At 38.8% G+C, this 23338-nt stretch overlaps 2 protein-coding genes across 6 annotated transcripts in view; one reads left to right on the top strand and one right to left on the bottom strand.

Moving 5' to 3' along the window:
• The window catches only part of LOC120894854, a 30880-nt gene extending 10961 nt beyond the window's left edge, over positions 1-19919 (top strand). For all 4 annotated transcript variants that reach the window (XM_040297702.1, XM_040297701.1, XM_040297700.1 and 1 more), the window contains 5 exons: positions 4614-4875; positions 17091-17236; positions 17332-18262; positions 18346-18433; positions 18622-19919. In XM_040297702.1, the coding sequence (XP_040153636.1) occupies positions 4614-4875; positions 17091-17236; positions 17332-18262; positions 18346-18433; positions 18622-18789 (1595 nt within the window). In that variant the 3' untranslated portion in view covers positions 18790-19919. The remainder of the gene's footprint in view (positions 1-4613; positions 4876-17090; positions 17237-17331; positions 18263-18345; positions 18434-18621) is intronic.
• A 2062-nt stretch (positions 19920-21981) lies between these two features.
• LOC120894855 lies at positions 21982-22674 on the bottom strand. Of its 2 annotated transcripts, none has more exons than XM_040297704.1 (3): positions 22362-22674; positions 22131-22280; positions 21982-22065 (listed from the first exon to the last, which is right to left on the bottom strand). In XM_040297704.1, exons 1-3 carry the CDS (start codon positions 22655-22657, stop codon positions 22026-22028), a joined length of 486 nt encoding a protein of 161 aa, XP_040153638.1. In that variant the 5' UTR covers positions 22658-22674; the 3' UTR covers positions 21982-22025. The 2 variants fall into 2 exon arrangements, with proteins under 2 accessions (XP_040153638.1, XP_040153639.1); XM_040297705.1 differs by having other exon boundaries at positions 22131-22268.
• Positions 22675-23338: the final 664 nt, after the last annotated feature.

Below are 23338 nucleotides of genomic sequence, written 5' to 3'. Positions count from 1 at the left end.
TTAATTAAAGTATTATGGAATGACGGATCGTTCGGTATGTTAGAACTCGTGCTCAATATCCCCTTAACGTTTACATGAAAACAATAGCCTTTTTTCAACTGGCTGTAGAATAAAACTAGGAGAGATAATTTATTTACATGTACATCATTTGAAAGGTAATTATTTCAGCTTCCTTGGACAAATAAATCTAAGACCTTGGGAGTTGCCTTTCATCAGTTATTTGGAATTTTTACCACGATGGACGAAGACATGCCTATAGGCATCCCAAGTTTTCGCGACAAAATTGTTAGAGTAGAGCTTTTGGATCATGTTGGTCCAGAAAAAATCGATGGAACACATGTGACGGATGTTGTACCAGTTTGCGGACTAGGGTGTCATGTCGAAATTTTGCCGAAACTCACCTAATATGAACGCATTGAGTTTTGGCGTCACTGTTTGCCATTGCGAAACCAGTGGACGCGATTTCTGCTTCCTGATATATGTGTTTATGTTTCCCAAGCACTATTTCACTGTTTGGCGGGTTGCATCGATCTCCCGGCCCAGATAACCCAGTAATGTAGCCACTTGTACCTCTGTCTTCATTTTTAGCTTTTTTGAAACCTCAAAAATAGGCTCTCTTGCGATGCTTTGATGTTTGACTAATAGTGTCAAGATGTTGGTGACCAAAACGCAGAAACGTTGTCATGCGACGAAAAACTTCTGTATGCAGTCCAAATAAGACACTACGGGGTGTCATTCGTTGATCGCGCACGCTTCTAAGTTGGTTGGTTTACTTTTTTGGTCATCATGGTTAGAGCTTGACTGATAGAGGTGTCAAGGTGAAGTGACTGATAGAGGTTGCCTGTTGTCTAATGGGATACTACTATTCAAAATGCAATTAACGATTTGTTAGAACGGGTGATTATCTATGATAAACCCATGAATTTGTCAATTTTGTAAATGCAACCGTTAATTACATAACGGTTAACATTGTATCAACACGACAATAAGACTTTCGGATTGAAGGAAATCGCACACGAAATTTTATATTGATGAGATGCACTAAAGACTGGTTGCAATAAATTTATTTAAAGTTTTGCATGCGACTTTGCGATGGGAGAGCTTTTGACTTTTGCCTACGCAAAACATGCAATACAAAGTTTTAAATATAGTGAAACAGATCCATACATTTTCACGAGATTTTTTTATTGTTATTTTTTAAGCGTAATAATAATAAAACCGCATTCTCCTGGCCCGCGGCACTCGATCATTTACTAAAGTTGGCCCTTTGCCTTAAAAGTTTGCCGACCGCTGACCTAGAATCCTTTTTAAATGAAAATGTGAATGCAATATTCAAACATTTTGTTTAGTAACATGATTTAAAAGGAAAATAGCGAAAATGTTGATTTGTTATTTTTAACGACTGATAAGTTGCCTTAAAAAAAACAATCGTCAACTGCGTAGGCGATGCAAATTAACAGATTGATCGATCTGCTCAGTCGTTAAAATTTTATCAAAGTCGTTAAAAATTGCTCGAATTTGGCATCGCGAACGCTTTTAGTTCATTTAGTTAAACAAACGATCGTCAAGACCGTATGCGATACAAATTGACAGTAGTTTATTCATGCTGCTCTATTTTTACCCTGTGTTTGCCTATATGCGATATCGAGCAGTCGTTAATTGTTTTAACGATCGTTTATTTTAACAGAAACGAACATCAAATGAACTTGGTTAAACCATTATGAACTTAAAACGGCTGTTAAAATGTGTTCCTTTATTCGCAATACCGGCAAATATCTCTTCAGCGAATAGCGTTTTTTCGATTGTTTGAATGAATATGTTCTAAAGTTAAAATTAATTGTAATCGTCTACTTGACCATGTCTTAGCCAACCTTAACAAGGCAGCAATATGAACTTGTAAATATCATACCGTCTATGATCAAAATTTGCATTAAATTTGCCAAATTCTCCATCTAGACCGAATAGTCGTCATACGGCATCACACGAGAAAACCTTGAATTATGATAAGTTAAACAGATTACTTGCCTTGCAAGAGAGGATTTTTTTTAACATACGGACATATCAATAGACGATTGCATTGAGTCATTTGTTAATACAGTTATTCCCCTTTTCTCCAGTGTTGTCCTTTTCTCACACCACTCCTAATCCCCCTTGGTCGGACAGGACGCTGAGAGCTTTGACGTTACGTGACAAAAATTGGGCTACTCGTACATACTGGCATACTCGTAACAAGTGTTGGGTGAAGTAACACAATTTAGTGTGCTGTGCGCACAGTGCGCACTTCGAACCAGAGTACTGTTCGCACAGTGAGGTCCCAGCCCGCGTACACACAACGCCCACGGGCCTGCCCATGCCCGAATGTAGAGCCGATAGTATACGATTACATATTCACCATTAACGTAAGAGGGATAGGCTTATACCACGAACGTACCCGAAACGTATGCATGCTTCACTCATCAAGATCTAATGGCAAGGACATGAGCCTTTTCTCCTGGCCCAGATGGCATCCTTCATAGTTCCCGCTGTCCCAATTGTAGCTCATTTTGTCTACCATCTTGATCCGTTTGTTTAATAAGTCTCCGAGAAGTGGCTGTTTGCCAAAGGCGTCATCCATCAATTACGTAACGCAAAAATTGTAAATTGTGTAACAACTTCCTAGTGTAACAAACTGTAACGTTGGAAGAAACCTCCCTCCTCCAAGATACGTAGCAAACTGACTCCATCCTCCTGCAATAGCTTAGTTTATGGAACAAAAATATTTTTTTTTTTGAGAATTAGTATTTTTTTCTTTATTCTAGTGTATTTACAATTTAATAAACGACAAAAAAATTACAACATATTTTGTGTAAAGAAAATCGTTACACAAAATCGAATCGAAAACGTCGTTTACGTGTCCGCCCTCCTTTGTATGTTACGATTGGCAGTGTTTGCTATAGGCAGGATGATCCGCTTTTAAGAGCGATCAGCAATTTTAATGAAGCTTCTCACCTGTTCAATTTCAATGTTTCCTCTGTTCAGTTCCATACGAGTCTTCGCACCCCAAATCAATAGATGTCTTTATATTCGTTATCGTTGTTGTACAATTATCATTTCAATGTTATTTCCCATAACCCTAATAATTGGTGGTCTTTGCATTAAGTTAGGATAGATTAGGATATAAAGAAACATAGTGAAACCTTTTTAATAATTGGCATTTTATTACAAGATCATATGCAATAGTGTTTTGTACTCTTGAGCATGAAAACTTATTCACTATAATTAAAAAATCGCTTAACTTGATATTTTGCATTACATTTAGAACTACACCCTGAAAAAGATATCGTGAATCAAATAGATGTAGTTGATGATATTTAGAACTAACGTAACAATCCCTATCCCTATGAAACCAGCATGAATAATCTTTCATTTTTATCTTATTTGTGTAATCATCACTAATGTTTGCACCTTTAGAATTCTTGTATAGTACTGCTTGTGAAGTAGTTGTAATTTTTATATCCGTCTATAAGGGTTCAGGCCACACTTTCAAAGGCATTTTCACTTCCAAAGAAGGAGCAGCACTAGCGTGGTACTCTCTTACTACTCTCTTATAGAGAGTACTCTTATTTGTACTCTCTTACTCATGTGAGATCATTTTGTTGAAAGTTCTTATCAGTTGTATAAAAGGTCTTTCGCGGGAAGTCATATGTTATTAAGATTATAGAAGTGTTGTTTGTTTTATCGTCTGTGTTAGTCTGTACAACTAACAACCCAATTGGTAATGGATGTGATAATTAATTTTCTTCGATACAAAAAAGGGAAAGTGTATTCAATAACGTCATCCCATCAAAGTTTCTTTTAGTAGATGCATTCTAAAGCCAATAGTTAACCATAATATAATATGTATGGTAATAAAATAATTATATTACGCCAATTGATGTTACGATGACTATGTTCGTCGTGTTAATGATAAAGAATTTATTTATCATTAAACCGGAAGGTCTAACGCGAATATCATTTAGGATAATTATAATAGATAATCACATATCATAATAAGATGGATGAGCTGACCATAGTAAAAAGCAATAACATCAAGAAAAAGATGTTCTTTTAATTTAAACTTATGATTAAATAACTTGTTCTATGTAAAAGGAAAATATGTTTCAACACATTTTAAAGGAAGTGACAATACGAGAAATATTTTTTGGAAGAATCGATGGTCCATTTTCATACATATTTATGCAAGTTATTTGAATCTTGCGCGGCTAATACTTAAAAGGTTTTTTTTATCAAGGGTGCTCATAGTTGCGGAACACTTTCTTGATTCATTCTTATGGCCAGTAAGCTCTATATGATGGGCATTGGATTGTACGACATCCATTTTGGATAAATCTCACAGGAATATCCAATGTCCAATCCAAAGACTACTGCGGAGTCCAATTTCATTCACATATACTTTACTTCCCTCAAGAAAGAGTAAAGAAAGTGTCCCACAACTATGAGATCCCATGAAAAAACCCTGTACAAGCATAAAAATAATCAAATGGAAAAATAATGGAAATAATGGAAAAATTAACATGGGTGAATTAATAATTTCAACATGTATATGTTTATATATTTTCTTAATATCTTTATAGACTGTGGCGTTAGAACTTCACGTCGTCAGCCTCGTAGTAATGCGTCTAAATTAACAGCTATCACCAACTCTACCTCTCCCAGTCTGACGCCGTTCGTCCGTAATCCAAAAATAATGCACGGAACACCCACAGTTGAAGGTCAGTATCCGTGGCAAGTATCTTTGGAATTGCTGCATCCGTCCTACGGTTTTATAGGACATTGGTGTGGAGGAGTATTGATTGATCGTAATTGGGTTCTATCTGCAGCTCATTGCATCCACAAGTACGTATTGTTAATTGTTAATCATTTAAAAAGGTAGTGTGAATATTGAAAATTTAGTTAGATCTAATTTGTTTTTTGATACAAAACTCAAGTTTTATGCATAAAAATACAAAAAGATAAAAGATAAAAAAAAATAACAATAAAAAGATACAATGGATCAACAATGGTTCCACAATGGATAATCATTATTTTCAATAAGTCTAAACTTTTGTTTAAGAGCTTAGAAACTTTATCAAACTTTGACGCATTTTTATTGATGGTTTAAAAAGCATACTTTCCTTGTTTTTTGCATGTTTAAATAAATGTCGTGCTACCTAATATCATCCTTCATACCAATCTTATAATTGATTGGAAATTACTCTAGGGTTAATGTTTTCATTGTGGACGTAGTACCAATTGCCACATTGTTCAATGCAAATCCTATTGTAGTAAAGTAAAATACGTCATAGTGAAAATAATATACTATTATTGTGCAAAATACCATGAAGTAGAAGGAGTTATTCTTTTTATGCTAGTACAAACTGTTATCTGGTCGTTTGTATGGATATTAAAAGTTAAATGATGCTAAACCGGTACATTTTCTTTTTTTTTTAATTTGGGTTAACAACCCTTGTCGCTCTAAGCCCACCAAAAATAAGGGGAAGTGGGGCAAATGGACATGTTAGGCTTCTTCTTCTTCTTTTGGCTCAACAACCGTTGTCGGTCAAGGCGTACCTGTACCACTTGTATGGGGTTAGCTTTCAGTGACTTTTGGATTACCCCCCATAGCAGGAAGATCAGTCCTACGTATGGCAGCACATTCTATTTGGGGCTTGAACCCATGACGGGCATGTTCTTAAATCGTACGAGTTGACAACTGTACCACGAGACCGGCTACGAGCACATGTTAAGCAGTTTAATGAATATTTATTTGACTGTTCCACGAAACACAAATGTTCTTCCACTAAGGCTGGAGGACATTGTCCGTACTCGCTAGTGCAGTTGTTATTATGGCGGTTATCTGGCGACGACCAGCGCAAGCTAGATATAGGTATAATTTATAGGTCAAAATTATTTATACTTGCTGTTACATCAAGTTTCCACCAGGCTATTGTATGCCGTTTGAAATGTTGATAAACGTCCATAAATTGCAACAAAGTAGGCCGTTAATTGTTGTAGTTGGACAAATCGTCACCGCGAGGCCACATGAGGTGAAATATACAGCGAAATGAACTATTTGACATGCGAAATATCTGACGGATAAAGCATCACAGCAACCAGCTGATGTGCAATGTAAACAAATAACGTTCACAAAATCGTATTTAAATCCATTAAATAATTTCAATATCGAGTACTTCGTCAATTTTGAGTCAACAGTTCATAATTTCTTCCAATTAGGGAATGTTCTGCTCAAGAAGATATTATTTTTAATAGAATTTCGAAAGCGGATGTTGTGTCTCCCCCAACTCTTTAGCTGAACCTGTCAGATATATCACTAGTCAAATAGTTCATTTCGCTGTATATTTCACCTCATGTAGCCGCGCGGTCATTCATACAAAGCGCTGGGCAACATTTCTCCGAATCTTCTAATACCTATCCATCATTGGGCCTGATCGCCAACGAAAGTCGATAAAAATTTATCCGATCGGTTAATATTTTCCACCGTTGGATAATTTTTTCCACTGGTGGATAATTCTTCCCGATTCGAGTAGCCATTGGTTTTTCCTATTTGTCAATCACACTTTTGTTTACATTTAGAGGTGTTGTTTGGCGGAATGATTAAAATCAAATAGATACACAAGAGCTACAAAAAGCTCCAACATCTGAATATCATCGATATTTTGTTTAAGAAGCACTAACTAGGTACATAAATCAATTAGAATCATGCATTTTAGCATTATTATCATAACAATGGGTCACAACTGCGCCAAATAGCTGTTTGTTTACGCTTTTTCACGAACGTCAAATTTTGTCAACTTTTGTCAACTTTTTTTCCTGGCTGCTCCAGGTCACAAAGTTTTGACAAAAGCTCAAAAAAGTGACAAAAGCTCACATTTTGAAAAATTTGTCAGCATTTTGTCACTCCCGTGGCCTTTCGCTTAAAGTTTATGAATACCAGGTGGTCTCAAAGACTGTTTTTTATGACCAAATTTGAACGTCACTATTTGACAGCATGGGTGAAAACTTTTCCCCAAACAAGCTTTCTGGCGACTTGCCGAATACACAAACAATCGTAGCATCTTCGTTATTTGCACTGAAATACCTTAAAAAACACACACAAAATATTTCTTATTGTAAGCTAAACCAAATCTGAACTAATTAAAATCCATGTTTGGATCAAAATAATGCCGCGGATGAGGACACCAATGTGTACTACATATGTGTTGCTAAGAATAAAGCGAACGGTTCCTATGGAAATTCATTTTACCCATTCTGTCAAAAGGAGCTTTTTTTGATTCCGAAATTAGTTGTCAATTTGTATGGGACGAGACCACCTTCATACACTTTGATTAAAATAGTAAATTTGGCTTGTTTATGGACCATCTAGTGAAGAATCCACACCAAAAGTGGCCTTAGACAGTACCGACTCTAGGCGTGTTCAAACAATCCGGGTAAAGTGTGAAACGGGTGGTTGCCTGAACAAGTCTAGATGATCCAAAATCGTATGAACTGGAGGACGAGGTTTGAATCCTTTCTGAACTTGCCGCCTTCTCTGACCCTTGTCCTGTGCCATGTACCATGTGCGCCCATCAACTCCAGCCACGGCGAACGTTGGATCCGTGAACGTCCGTATTCTACGCTCTTGTGCAAAAATATTTTAAAACAACATGGTATAATTATTTCGTGCAATAAGGAGTGTCCAAAGCCGCTCACAGTCTCTCACCCTCGCCAGTCCACTATCCTGACCTTAATTGATGACACCTCCAAATCATTTGGCCACTTAAATTTAAACCTAATCAGGCTCATTGGGTAAAATTATAACCTCCACGACCCAAAACATTTTTGACAGATAAATTATACCAGCATTTAGCTTCCACTCGTCACCGCTAGATGGCCAAAAATTACACTACGGAGTACGATCAATGTAATCCGGCCTTCAGATACATTTTTCATCCAGCCATTTTCCTGGCCCTTCATAAATATTTCTATCTTTCCAGAAATGTATCTTTGGCATTAGATATTGTATCATCATCAATTTGATTATTCTATTTCACTAGGCATCTAGGCACAGGGCCGGTCTGGTGATACAGTCGTCAATTCGTACGACTTAACAACATGCCCGTCATGGGTTCAAAAATCGATACTGGTTGCAAGAATTTTAGCTGCATTTTCGATGTATTTATAAAATTACTACCAATGAACAACTCTGACACTCTGAAAAAATGGCTGACTGAATTAACTCCATCTCCAAATTGTTTGAAACTAATTGGGTTTGTATGGAGCTTGGATTGGTATTTTCATCTTTTATATGACTTTGCGGCACCATGGCAGTTCCCTAGCCCAGTGCTATCTAAAGGCCGAGGGACACTGTCCGTACTCGCTAGTCTAATTTTGATTTTCACTAGCGCATCTGGCGGCGGCTGGTGGAAGTATTTTTTTTATCATCGAGGGAATGGTCATGCCGGATCTCAAAATTAAGTAGTTTTTCCATCGTTTTTTGTCATGAAAATGGATGCAATGCATGCAGAACATATGTATCTACATTTATTATTATTATTTATTAATCTTCAACGGGCCGTATGGCCTAATTAAGATGTAATAGTTCAATAAAAAAAAAAATACATAGCAAAAACAAGATTTGCATCGCAATTCACTGCGGCCACGGCAAAAGCCGGAGACGTTCCTTGAAGCACTGAGTTGAGATGTCGAAGTCGAAGCAATCCGAGACAGTGTTGAAGACAGCCGACATGCGGAACATAGGGTCTGACCGACCAGCACTGGAACGGGGTTGAGCGAGCCGTAGAGTTTCTCTAGACCTAAGTGTTCGGGATGGTGCATAGATATCGACTCGATGCAACAATGGCGATGAGTCGATAGAGCCATTTAGCAATCCAGCGATGAAAGAACACTGTGCATTGCGTCTTCTAACCGAAAGAGGTTCAAGGCCTAGAAGACGGCACCGCGCAGCATACGGAGGAAGATTATTGCGATCCTGCCAGGGAAGTAGGCGTAGGGCATATCTCGTGAGCTTACGTTGAATCGCCTCAATTCGAGCAATTGAAGAAGCGGTAGTTGGGCTCCAGACTACGCACGAATATTCCAGAACCGAACGAACGATACAGTTGTACACAGCTTTGATGCACATGGGGTTGCGGAATTCATTAGTTGTCCGGATAACCACGCCAAGTAATTGATTTCCTCTGGCTACAACGTCATCGATATGCTGTTTAAAGTTCAAACTAGAGTCAAGCAGAACGCCCAGGTCTTTGGCATGATTCTGTCGATTAACTGCAGTGCCGTCCATGAAGTAGGTCCCAGTCACTGGGCTCCTGCATCGACTAAAAGACACACAGTAGCATTTCTCGATGCAGATAGTCAGTCCATTACGCTTGCACCACGAACAGAAAATTTCGATGCAGTCTTGCAGGAATGTACAATCACCTGTGTTGTTAATAGGCGCAAAAATTTTTGCGTCGTCGGCAAACAGACTGATACTGTCGGGAGGTAAAGCGAGGGTAACATCGTTGATAAACAATATGAAGAGAAGCGGGCCAATGTTGCTTCCTTGTGGCACACCCGAGCTGCTGACTATTTCTTTGGACATGTGCTTATCAATTTTCACGGTGTATGTGCGATTAATTAGGTACGACTTAAGCCACTGTACGAGCGGGCTGGAAACTCCTAGCTTATCGAGTTTAGCGAGAAGAATTGCGTGCGGAAGAGAGTCGAATGCTGCTTTTAGATCGGTATAAATTGCATCGACTTGAGCTCCGGCATCAATTTGACTAGTGCAATAGGTTACAAATTCAACCAGGTTCGTGGTAGTCGACTGTTTTGGCACGAATTTTACAAAACGTTTCTTGTCCGATTTAAGAAAAAAAAACATGAAAAAATAACATATTTTCTTCAGCCGCTCCAAATTGTTGGGTAAAATGCTTCGGTCAGCCGCCGCCAGATGCGCTAGTGAAAATTACAAAAAATTAGCGAAATTACACTAGCGCGTACGGACAATGTACCCCGGCCTTTAAGGCCGGGCTACATTGATCGTACTCCGTAGTATAATTTCAATTTTCACTAGCGCATCTGGCGGCGGCTGACCGAAGCATTTTACCAAACAATTTGGAGCAGCTGTAGAAAATATGTTATTTTTCTAAGTTCTTTACTTAATTCAGACGAGAAATGTTTTGTAAAAGGTAGATGCACATGTCCTGCACGCATTGTATCCATTTTCATGACAAAAAACGATGTAAAAACTACTTAATGTTGAGATCCGGTGCGACCATTCCCTTGATGACCAAAAAAAGGTTCCACCAGCCGCCGCCAGATGCGTTAGTGAAAATGAAAATTACACTAGCGAGTACGGACTCTGGACAACTCCGACGACTCCGAACGACTCCGAACGACTCCAGACAACTTCAGACGACTCTAAACGACTCCGGACGACTCCTAGTGACTCTAGACGACTCCGGACGACTCCGACTCCAGGCAACTCCTGACGACTCCGAACGACTCCGGGCAACTCTGGACGACTTCGGGCGACGCTGGACGACTCCAGACGAGTCCGGGCGACTCCGGACGTCTCTGATTCCGGGCGGATCAAATGGTTCCATTTTGCCGGAGTCGGAATCGGACTAACAATAGTCGGAGTCGGATCGGAGTCGTGGGTGCGCTCCATACAGTACATCACTAATCTGAACCAGTTTCTCTCTCTCTCTTTCTAAATGCCGGTTATACATGAAAATCTTCACTAGCTAACATATACAACTCCTGTCAAAATTGTAGTTATCTCAATTCACGGTATGATGGGTTCGATGGATGAGTGTTCTATCACTTACGGGAATATAGTTTGAAGGGTCTGAGGGGTTTTTAGGGGTGCCATAAATGTCGTGTCGATGTCCCTAATTTTTTAAAGAAAGGATACGCAACACGCTTTGCGAACTACGTTTTACGTTTTACTAGAGTTCGGTTTATTCGTTTCTTTACTAAGCCGCGGAACGGTGAGTTCGGGAGAGACGCAAAAATTGCTGTTGCTCGATCGAGAGTTGCCGGAGAAGAGAATGTACAGTGGAGCGCCGTTTATCCGGGTACCTTTTATCCGGCTTTCCGTTTATCCGTGCTGATGAGAAATGACAGTTCAATACAAAAGTGACATTGCGTTATGAGGAGGATATTTGAAAAAGCGGTTATAAGAGCACATTGTCATTACAAAAACACTATAATGCATGGCAAATTTAAAATATTCTCTTTGGAAAAACATGAAGTTAGTAAAAACTGGGTTATTTTTATCAAAAAATAAGAAAAATTTCCAAAACATAACCAGGAATTAATGATAAAATATATCATTTGACTCATTATCCGTGTTATTCGCTTATCCGGGCGAGGTCAAGTCCCGAGAAGCCCGGATAAACGGCGCTCCACTGTATTTGTTAAGCCGGACGGATATGCGCGTGTCGATGTTGAAACGTTTTAGGACGAGAGAGAGCGTGTATGGAGCAAACCACCGTTTTTATAGCTGCGGTGGAGCATGCCACTGTTTGTCCTGCTCTAGCTTTGTGTGCAGTCCCTGCCTAACTAGCCCGTTAAACATTTTGGTCGGTACTTCTAGGTGTGCGCACCAGATAGCGCTCTGGTCGCTACAGGTTCGAAAGAGCTTATATAAACACACCATTAGAGGCACTTGGGACTTGCTTTGTTTTTAAAAAAAATGTGCGTATTCTGATGCTATTAAATATCCCCAAAATTATATTGGTTAATCCTGTAACCGGGCCAAAATAACATTTTGAGTCTTGTGATTTATGGTTCATGGGAAGTAATGCTCGTGTTAGCGGTATCGTGGTACATTCGTCAACTCGTACAATTTAACAACATGTCCGTCACGGCTTCAAAGCCCGAATAGTTGATTAGTGGCGCAAAAGTTGAACTCCCCACATTTTCACACATTTTCAGACTTTGGGGTTTGCTGGTTAATACACTAATAACCAGAATATCAAAATACAACATCAAATTATCGCATACTTCACTACACACATTATTAGGGTACTTTTTCGATATGCTTCTACAATATCAGGCCGATATATTAAATACCCATTTAACATGCTAGTGTTAGCCGATGTAGTGCTTTAATTATGAGCTATCGTTATTAGTCATTACTGTTGAAAAATGAATGCATTTGCACTTCGTGTGCCTATTAAATGACAAATGATTAGAATTCAAGTTTCGAAATAGAATACTTGGTTTGCATGAGAGATTTACATACTGGTTTAACGTTTTGCACTCGCATAGCCGAAGAGTATCCTCATAAATGTATGATGTATGATATGTAAGGATTAAAGAAAAGTAAAGAAAGCCTCAAAGTAAGCACATATCTGTAGCAATGCATACAAAATCAAAAAAATCGAATTGAGGTGACTGCTAGGTATAAGTAAATATCATACTTTGCTTACAATACTTTTAAATTATAATTTTCATTTTCATTTTTATTGAAGTTCATTTACTATTACTTCCTCTATTATTTATATGTCCTCTTACATCTACATAATTGGTACAACAAGGTCCAAGGATATGTCCGTCGTGATATTTGAACGAAGGCACCATATGGTTTAGTGGGTGAAAAAGAAACGAACAGTTGATCAAAAACACAAAATTATCAATATATTTTGTTAACGAAATGGTACAACAAACATGCAGTTACCCTTTTAGACATTAATAAATGAGAATCTAAAATTCAATAAAATCCACAACCACTCCATCCGTCCTGCCTGTCTTATTATGTTTTAATAAGGATAATTTAGGATTAGTTTGGAAATTGGGATATTATTTCATTCTTTACTAAGCCTGATTCATACTTTACAAGACCCGAACAGAAATAACAGTGACCAATTGAGGGCTTACGTCACACGAATAAGTATTTACGCTGACTGATAATGCTTTTACGAAATCGGATTGGCTGGCAACCCCTGTATTATTAACTGTATTGCTGCCCGCGACCATACACGAGTTTGACATCACTGGATTAGGGCAGCGATATCTAGATGGCGGATCTTAACAGTTCATATATTTCATAGAACGTTCACACATTTTTACTCTTGCTATAAAAATTTTGATCTTCACGTGAAACTCTACAAACATTATTGTAGAATTTGACTTTTTCGGTAGTTTGTTTTCCAGTTGAATTGAAGTGTGTCTAGCATTCATTTGGGTATTTATGAATATGTATGCATGGGTTAGCATACTCCAAACGAACAACATTCCCGTCATGGTTTAAACCCCCGAATCGCCCGTGCCCGTGCCTCCATACGTAGTCCTTTTCTCATACGGACTATCCTGCTATGGTTAAAAATATGTCACTGAAGGACAAGCCCACTAGTGGCAGGGATCAAACCTGAACAGCAACAGTTATTGTGCCAAAGTAGATCAGGAAGGAAAAGAAAAAAAAAACGATTGTTGAATGAAATGTTGTACAAAGGTGTAACCGTTACGTAGCCACTTGTCTGTAGCCTATGTGCCCACTTTCTTCATTCGCCAATACAACTACTGCACGGTCTTGGCCTGTTGCAAGAGTGTCAAAAACTACACCACCAGACTACATTTTGATCTATCATTTTAAGCCTAAGGCGGAGAATGAAGCCTTTAATGTAGTCGGTGGCTCGAGAATTAAGACTAAATGTTAAATTTACACGCTATGACCCTGCGCGGTCGCTTAGTCTTGATTCGCCTTAAACCTCCGGGAATTTCTACCAGCAACCTGGAGTCATTCGGATCGACCGGAAGTCTCAGTAGGTACAATAAAACATAAGCGCCTCCGAGGTCGGGTTTTAAAAATGTCTAAAACAGTTTTAGTTTAGTTTAGTGTTTATTGTTCGATGGACTATAGAGCCCTATCGAGTCATTTTTTTTTTAAATATTCATTAGATAACGAACAGAACATTTATATATTGTTATTGTTGGACGCATTTTGAACACTTAAACGTGAAGTCTGTTTTGCTGAAGTCATTCCAGACTCATAGATATCGTTAGCTGAATTTAGTAGACGGCACATACAAAGAAGGGGGTTGCGAGAGCCAAAGGTTGTTCGAGGTTCGGCGACTGCCAGCATTGACCGGTGACGGAGTATTCTGTGGCTGGTATTATTGAATCCGTTCGTAGCGGTGGCGTACATCCCGACACTCATTTTCCTACCGTACTAGATGATTGCTACAGTTATTCACCGCGGCGTTGTAGGACAGGGCTCAAGAAATGTGTTGCCATCCCTAGAATTTCATGTGAGTGCCGTACGTTCCCGCTTCGAACGGATTCAATAATACCAGCCAGTGTCATGAAACACATAGAATCACGAAGCTCGCGCGTCATGTTTATGATCAAGCCAAGTAGCCGATTGCCACTAGCGACTACTTGGTCCATCTGTTCTTCGAAGGAGAATTTAGTATCTAGGAGGACTCCTAGGGCCTTTACACAGTTCACTCTTTCAAGGTTATGACCTTCAAGCGTATAATTAAATAGCGCTGGAGCTCTTGAACGGCTGAATGAGATTACGGCGCATTTATCCATACAGACGCTTAGTGCGTTGCGCTTGCACCATGAGACAAACTCAGTCAGGCTGGCTTGAAGTTGAAGATGGTCCTTGGGCTCACGGATTTGGCATTATATTTTGCATCATCTGCGTAGAGTAGACAACTTTTATCCGGGAGTACCGTGCACAAGTCGTTTATGTAGAGCAGAAACAACAGAGGCCCCAGGTTGCTGCCCTGGGGTACGCAGGAAAAGAGCCGACAATAGATTTAGACAGGTGGGAGCCTAATCTAACTGCTGATGATCGACCACATAGATACGATTTCATCCATTTAACCAAAGGTGGTGAAAATCCGAGTCTATCAAGTTTTACCAGAAGCATATTGTGGGACACGCTATCAAAAGCCGCCTTAATATCCATGTAAATGGCATCAAGTTGCATACCATCATCAATAAACTTATAACAGTCGCTAACGAATTGCATCAGATTTGTCGTAGTTGATCTCTTGGGCATGAATCCGTATTGGTTAATGCCGATGTATTTGCCGGCAGATGCTATTACTGGTTGATAGATGAGGAGCTCGAGCACTTTGGCGCAGGCAGCCTCGCAGTAGTAGCAGGCAGTAATACCTCGATAGCTCAATGCTTCGTTTTTGCAACCCTTTTTGTGGATGGGTGTTAACCACAAGACCTTCCACAGCGATGAAAACGTTCCTTGTGCGCAGAGATTCGTAAAAAATCTCAGTCAAAACAGGAGCTACCAATAGAGCACAACGCTTGAGAATTGTCGCTGGGATACCATCTGAACCCTCGGAGTAAGACGACTTGAGACGCTCGATTTTTGGGTAACCAGGGTGTCGGTGACGACAGGTAGAGTTACATGAATTGCATCTACAGGAGTATTCACGAGTCCAGAGACAACAGCCTCCGGATGTGTGATGTGTGAAATGAAGCTATCCTCGAAACGCGTGGCGAACAACTATCATTTTCCTAAGATTGGTGTTCAAAAATACATCATTAATACAGGAACAGGATTACAGTACAGTAAGATACTTCATTAAGTAAATCATTAATTTCATATTGTCCATTTTGATCATTTTGCTGGCAGTTTTTACAGTCTGTTTGATGTGTGTTACAAACAAAGTAGGCATTGGAGAAGTATAGAATATGGTTTCGACTGGCTCACAAATTTTTATTTTTCTCTCAAGTGATTGGATTATTTATAGTGAAATTGTTGATATTTGACACCAGCATTGTCGTTTTGTGTATCGACATATGCATTGTTGTGTTCTGATCAAGTTATAAATGAATATTCAGCAAAATCAAAAGTGTATTATTGTTTCAAGTTTCGGCAGGAGCCCAAAGCTCCTTGACAAATTGATCTGTCTCAAATCAACATTTACCGTGTACTTATTTTCGGAAGCATTTAAAGTGAATAATTACTTGTGTTTCGTGATTTTAAAATTCCAAACAAGTTAAAATAAATTCTACTTTTAAATTGACATTTTCATTTTCCGTTTTATGTTCATTCATCTACTATTATGTCCTCTATTACCTACATGTCCTCTTACTTCTACATAATTTTTCATAAAAACCACACATTCATTGTTTTCCTGCTCTGGTTCTCTTAATTACGAAACATAACGAACTATGGACTAACAGTAAATCTGCGCAATCTGCTAAATTATAATATCACTATATCATATTTAACCTTTATATATCAAGACTAACTGCGGAAAGAACGGTACATGACTTAATATAAGAAGAAAAAAATACATTGCATGTGCTACCATCAAACAAGACTGCGTAAAAATGTTTTCATCATATTAAAACTTGAACTGAAATCGACATTATTTCCTAAAACACAATAAACATTAACCATTTTACCCAAAGGATCATTACTTCCAAAAGTTGTTGATCTGAAGTCCGTGCTCAAAAGAGCCCTGGGTCTCAAAACCCTACTAGGTGCCTGAAAGTTTACCTTTTCAAGAACTGACGGGGCGTCGATAGAACCGCAAACAAGGTAGTGAAAAATAGGCACTGTGCCGCCATTCTCCTATGTTCAAGAGGCTCAAGTCTACATAAAAGACACCTAAATGTGTTTAAAATTTTCCACGGTTTTACGAGAAAAAGAGAAATGTTAATTTGCTATGAGCCTGAAATCTTAGTAGCAGAATGACTGTTGCGTTTTAATATCCAAGTACAGTTCACGGTCGGTAATCCACACTTGGCTGAGAGCGGAATATCAAATGACGTATTAATGTGTTTTTAAGCGTCTTATTTTTGATTAGTTCCATGAGTAAATTATAATATATAATATATTTTAGTGTTTTACAAAGAAAGTACATAATTTAAAAAGTATAAAGGTTAAATGTTTTTAATTTTAATAGGAAAAATATTCCCGTTAAAAGTATTTGGACTGTATTTCGAAATAGAAAAATATCCATTTTCAAACTTTTTTTTTAAATTTTACCTTACCTTCATAAGCCTTAGTTGAGCCGTATTTAACTCATCTATAAAATACTAAAGATACATTCAACATTATGTTCAATCTTTTCTGATATTAGTGATTTGTTCAACCTTCCGCTTCCTGCTCTTTGGACAGTGCTTCTTGGAGAGTATGACCGACGTTCCGAATCTGGTTTTGAGCAACGCATACCAGTAGATAAAATAATTTTACACGAAAAATATCAAAACTTCAAGCACGATCTTGGTAAGTGCATCACTTCATGTACCATAATTTGTGTGAAATGTAATTAGTTCAATTTAACAACATTCGCAATTAAACGTTGTACTGTTTTTTTTTAGTATTGCTCAAATTGGGAAAGTCGGCTAACACATCCCCTAACTCACGAATAAGAAAAATATGTCTTCCGTTTGCTGACTTTACGGTTAATAGCATGCCATATGATGTACGACCAACTCAACAACTAAAACAGGATGCCAATTACAAACCGGGATATTACTTCGACGTGGAACAGAGTGATGAATTAGAAACAGACTCTTTGTCACTAGACGAAGAATCAGATGCCGTTTCAGGGCCGGTCCCATTCAGGGATGACAATTTTTTGAGACACTTCAAAAAATGGTTTCAAGACGCATCCTCTGATGACCGAGTTGTACATTCACGGACAGCAAAATACCTGATCAATCAATTGGTAGCGGGGCGGCTGCGATCTCATTTAACCAATCGAACGAGTTCAGATTTAGCAAATGATCAAACGGTGCTGAAGACATCAAACAATGCATTATCGGGTCGATTAAGTGAGTCTAGAAGGTCTTCTAGGCGTCTTTTCTCAGTAGATATGTTCAAAGTAGACAATACCCGTTCACGGGTAGACAAGAATGGAAAACGATGGATCAACCACCAATTTTCAGGGAACTTCCTCTTTGTGAAAAATGTACCACCCAACCGGCATCATCACCGAGAGAATATCAACAGCAAATTCGGCAACAATAGACGACGAAACGATAAATTTTCTCATGCTCCAGTTTTCTATCGCAAAGATCCTAACTACCGATCTGAGGACGCTATCAATCCCATGCCTCCTGAAGGCAATATTCCTTTCGAAGATTTCGCTTCTGTTGCTCAAACAGATCATGGATCTCCTACAAATGCATTGCCTGATACATCACAGTATGTGGATTGCTTGGCAACAGGTTGGGGGAAATCTACAATCGATGATGAACTAACAGATGTGTTATTGCAAACACGGGCACCAATTCAAAGCACTAAGAAGTAATTACCCTGATCTTATATCTTTAACAAACTCAAAATTATGTTGATTTTTATATTATTTAACATATAATGCATTTCAATAGGTGTGAAGAAGCATATGGAGATTTTATCAAACTACATCGTGGTCATCTTTGCGCTGGAAACCTAGATGGAGCTGGCGGAACATGTGTGGTATGTATACGTTTAACAAAAACTGAATTGCATTTGCGTTGAATTAAGGATCAGCATTTGTTAAACTTACGGGAGACTTCACATAGGAAATAATTTAATAAAACTTACTTTTTTATAGTTAGTCAGTTAGTAATCGTCATTTGTAAAGATATAAAAAATGACATTATTTTCATCATTTTCATCCATAGGGAGACTCTGGAGGTCCATTACAATGTCGTATCAGCAAGCGAGGTCCGTGGGTACTGGTTGGAATAACATCATTTGGATCCGGATGCGCGTTCAAAAATTATCCTGATGTATACACAAAAATTTCATTCTACCGTCAATGGATAGTCGACACTATCCAAAACAATTAAACTGCGCAGTTTTAAATTTAAATGTAAAGAAGCAATTCGATTGTGATATTATTTTAGATACGTTATGATGTATGATTGGTGTAAATTGAGAGATTCATAAGTTTTTATACAATAATCTACTATATAAATTCAACAGAAAACCATTTAGTGCAACGTACAAGTTGTTAAATTTTTAACAGCTCGCCCCTTAGAGCTAAAAAAAACTTAGCTGGAAATTTCATACCGTCGTACTCTTCCAAATTAAGTTGTCATTATATACATTGATGAACTTACCATAATAGGAACCATTATTTTCTCGACAAATTTCCCGTATATATCACTAACATTATTTATAGACGACTTGAGACTTTCACAATGCTGGAAATCACATACGCATTTTGTTCTTAAACACAACTTTTCTCTGGATTTACTGGCTGTAAAAAATAAAAAAAAACTCGACTTTCGCATTAATACACAATTTAATGTCTAGCTGCATTTTGCGATACTCGCTACTTAATAATTTGCAATTCAAATTATTAGAATTTGTGAAATAGCTCCTTACATTTTTCTCACCTTATACTATTATTTTATCGAATATACATTCTTCTTAATTTCATGAAAAATCGTTTGTTTCATATGATCTATTTCAAGAATGTTTTTGCTACTTTTGAAAACGGAAACGAAAAATAAAAAAGCCTGTCTATTATTTTTACGAGTGCGACGATAATACACTGTTGCTTTTTACAAGAACAGCGATAGTCAAAGAGCTTTTTCAGTTATCAATTTGTGTAACATAACATTACTTGTTCGTTAAGCATTTTGATAGTTAGCATTTGTACGTTTTTTTATAATATTTCTACTGTATTCTAAAACATCACAAACAATTTTAACGGAGGCAGGAGAAAGGGGTAATCAAGAAGCGATATTGCTCTTCCTTTATTTTTTTGACTGATCACACTTTTTTGTCCTCTGTTTTTAATCCTTAACCCTTTCACGACCAAGGGAAATATTTTTCCATCCACAAAAATCGTTTCCAATCGTTTATTTATAAGAAAAACTATACTTTTTAAACGAGACTTCAAAATTAAATGTATATCAAAGATGGCAAATGTCTTCTTGAACGAATAAATAAAGAAGAACTGTAAAACAAATTTAACCAAAACCAAACAATTCCAGGGATGAGCTAGTAATATTTTGGAAGTATATTAGGTTTGTGGAAATCAAATAACTGTGTTTTATCGCGTGTTTTTATTTGGATGGTTAGTATAATTTTATAGTATAATTATGATCATTACAGAATAAACTGCAGAATATTAGTACAACTAGTTAATTTGACCCAGTAACAGGATTAGGCAATGTAATTTTGGAGATAATTAATAGATTCAGAATTCAGGCACAGGATTCAGGCACAGGCTAGGTTGTTTGTAAAACGACGCAAATCCCAAGTGCCTCTTATCTAAACTGTCGCTACTGAAGATTCAAATCGCTGCTGAAAATTCTTACAAAGTTTCCCAAGATTTATTGGTTGGTTCCCATATTTTTTTTTTTTTTTTTTGGTGTGTTCTTACGATTCTTTTCCGATTACCAGAATTTTTTGGTTCAATTGTATTGAGATCCAATCGGACGATACCAATAAATTATAGGAACGAACCAAAAATCTATGGAATATGATGAATAAGTCATGAGACGAGCCCACAAAATTATGGGAACTGACCAATAAATCGTGGGAAGCCCTGCATGAGTAACAGGTGGTTAAAGAGAGACCCTGGTTCCAACCTCAATAAATAAATAAATAAATAAATAAATAACCTCATACAGATCCGTGTGATGTTGTTAAACCCATGTCGTTCCTGGAACTTTTACATAACCCGCACCAAAGCAGAAACTGTTTCCAGATCTTAGAGTTGGCCAATCACTTACATAAGCCATTACATCTCGAACCCATACCTGCCATGGAGCTGATCCTGTTCCCATACCGTTTCCATACCTATACCAGCAATATCACTGAACCCATGCCAGTCCTGGAACTGATTTCGAACTCATACTGTTACTGGAATGTGTTATCCAGATTGCTTATCCTTGTTGTAAATGATTTCGATACAGTGCCAATTCTACAAAAGACCTGACCTGTCTCAGTCAAGATCCGTCAAGGAACTCTCGAGCCCAGTGATTTTCCGTTTTGTTTATAGATCAAGAGGCACACAGTATTGTTTTTACCATGTACCATGTGTAGAAATGTTGCCACGCCAGGTTCATACATCCGGACCTACAGTGGCGGCAACGTAAAGTTGAACGCCTCATATTTTCAATTATCCTCTGAGTCTGCGGCATTTTGAATAGCTCCTCGAACATTACTTTGTTATCTGGAAAATCTCAGACAATCTCAGACATGCCTAAATATTAAAAAAGGCTTGAAGCTTATGAGGGGAAATCTAGAATCCCCCCTGAAACTCGGGAAATCTACATTCCTTAGCAAAATGACCACAACTTTGTTCGAAGCGGACTAGATCGTTCAGTCGGTCATACCAGTACGCTTGTAAACGTCAAAGTGAGAGGACGTGTTTGATCAATTTGCAAGCCATCATGAGCAAGTTTCAGCGGTACAGAAGTAACACCTTCCGTATCGATTATTCGGAAGCTCCTATTAGACCAACGCTAGACGAAACGGCAGATTTTCTGTTTACCGTTCTTAAAACTGGCGCGGATGTCTAGATGGTGCAACGGAACACTGCACAAAGTGCAGTATATGTTACTATGCCAACACTCGAACGTGCATTGGCCATAGTGAACGCGCACAACGGGATTCACTTCGTCACGCACGGGAAGCAGCACAAGATCGCAATCGAGATGGTGGATGATGCGACAGAGGTAAAAGTGCGCGATCTGCCACCAGGGATTCCCGACGCGGATGTTGTCGCTGAACTGGGCGGTTTTGTTGAGGTACTCACGATTGTACTCTTGAGGTACTCTTATCATCACGATTGAGGTACTCTTATCATCAGTGGTGCTTGCGCTTGTGCTTGTGCTTCGATCGTGCTCCGTTTGTTTGTCTGTTTACGATTGCTTCTACGTTGTGCTCAGCCAAAGTATTTTGCACTTCAGTTGGTGAATGGACCGTAGTGCTCTACGACCATTGGCAGCATCTCATAACAATCGGTGTCCTGTGTATTTTGTGTTTGCATCCGTTCAAAAATTCGCCACTGCTTGCGATTTTTGTTGCTGCTTATCGTCGGATCGAGTGAGCCTGTATTAGTGTGTTACCAACTATGTCGGAAGTGTGTCCATCCTGCTCTGCTCCTGTAAACGATATCGATGCATATAAGTGTGATGGTTACTGTAAGTCTTCATACCATCTTACGTGCCTGGATATTAGTGAAGCTGCAGTACTGGAGTTGAAGCGGGTTGATTCCCATTCGCTCTGGTTGTGTCCTAGTTGCATGGATGCTCGCCGCCGTGGGAAAGGTGCCTTCTTGGAAGAGTTGTCAATTACACTCATGGACCTAAAATCGGAACTGCTAAGTGAATTTGACTTTCGTATTTCTGCCGCTTTGGATACCATTCGCAAGGATGTATTATCCATGTTCGATACTCACACATCTATGAAAACGCAAAACACGTATGCAACCAACACTACTCTGAATATTCCGAGCACTGAAAATATCACCACTACCACCACACCACTAAGCTCGCGCCCAGGCGATGTCGACTGGGCCTCCCGTAACGCACCCCAACGCAACGCGCCTAAACGTAGGCTTGTAGACTTCACGCCACCTGATGCGAACCCTGCTGCTGTTTTAAACACTGGTATAGCCCCCGTTACACCTTCGTCTCGTGTTGTGTTGACCGTTCCATGGAACGTCCCAAACGGTCCCAGATTCTGGCTATACATTACGCGTATAGCCCCATCGGTTACTGACGAGGAAATGCGTGAAATGGTAACTACTCAACTGGACACTGACGACGTCATCATCTATAAGCTGTTACCAAACGGCAGAGAGGCAAGCACATTGACTTTCATCTCATTTAAAGTCGGGATGTCGCTTGACCTTAAGGGCAAGGCTCTGTCCGCATCTACATGGCACAAAGGAATCATCTACCGTGAATTCATCGACCAACGCAACACTACAGCCCCAAATTTTTGGCGACCAGCACCTCGAGACCCACCTTCAACGATCCAGGAGCCTGCACCTCTCCAACCTTTGAACACAACAATACACCATCCGTTGACACAAACAATAGCACCATCCACAATAGCACAATCACACAATACGCAAACAATAGCACCAGAACAAATGTAAACACCAGAGCAGCACCACAGCTGCAGCACACCAATTTAAACACCACAGCAGATTCAGCTTCCCATTCAACAACCAAAACCGATCTGTTTTTCTATTATCAAAACGTCCGAGGTTTACGCACAAAATTAAACGATCTCCGGCTCACCGTATCTAACTCTGATTTCGATGTATGGGTGCTCACCGAGACATGGTTAGACGACTCAATACCATCATCGCTCATCACCGACGACTCCTATCAGATTTTTCGCTGTGATCGTAACCCAGAGAATAGT

Source organism: Anopheles arabiensis, chromosome 2 (assembly GCF_016920715.1).
Source record: "Anopheles arabiensis isolate DONGOLA chromosome 2, AaraD3, whole genome shotgun sequence".
Taxonomy (NCBI): Eukaryota; Metazoa; Arthropoda; class Insecta; order Diptera; family Culicidae; genus Anopheles; species Anopheles arabiensis.
The sequence above is the reverse complement of the archived record's forward strand: the minus strand, read 5'-3'. Positions and strand labels throughout refer to the sequence as shown.

Excerpts from the sequence above, each read along its gene's own strand:
- LOC120894855 (XM_040297704.1), bottom strand. The coding sequence starts at position 22,657 with ATGTATAGCCAGAATCTGGGACCGTTTGGGACGTTCCATGGAACGGTC. Across the intron at positions 22,281-22,361 it reads TTTTGCGTTTTCATAGATGT|TTCCGATTTTAGGTCCATGA; the intron begins GTGAGTATCGAA and ends TTCACTTAGCAG. Across the intron at positions 22,066-22,130 it reads GCAGCTTCACTAATATCCAG|GAGCAGAGCAGGATGGACAC; the intron begins GCACGTAAGATG and ends TATCGTTTACAG.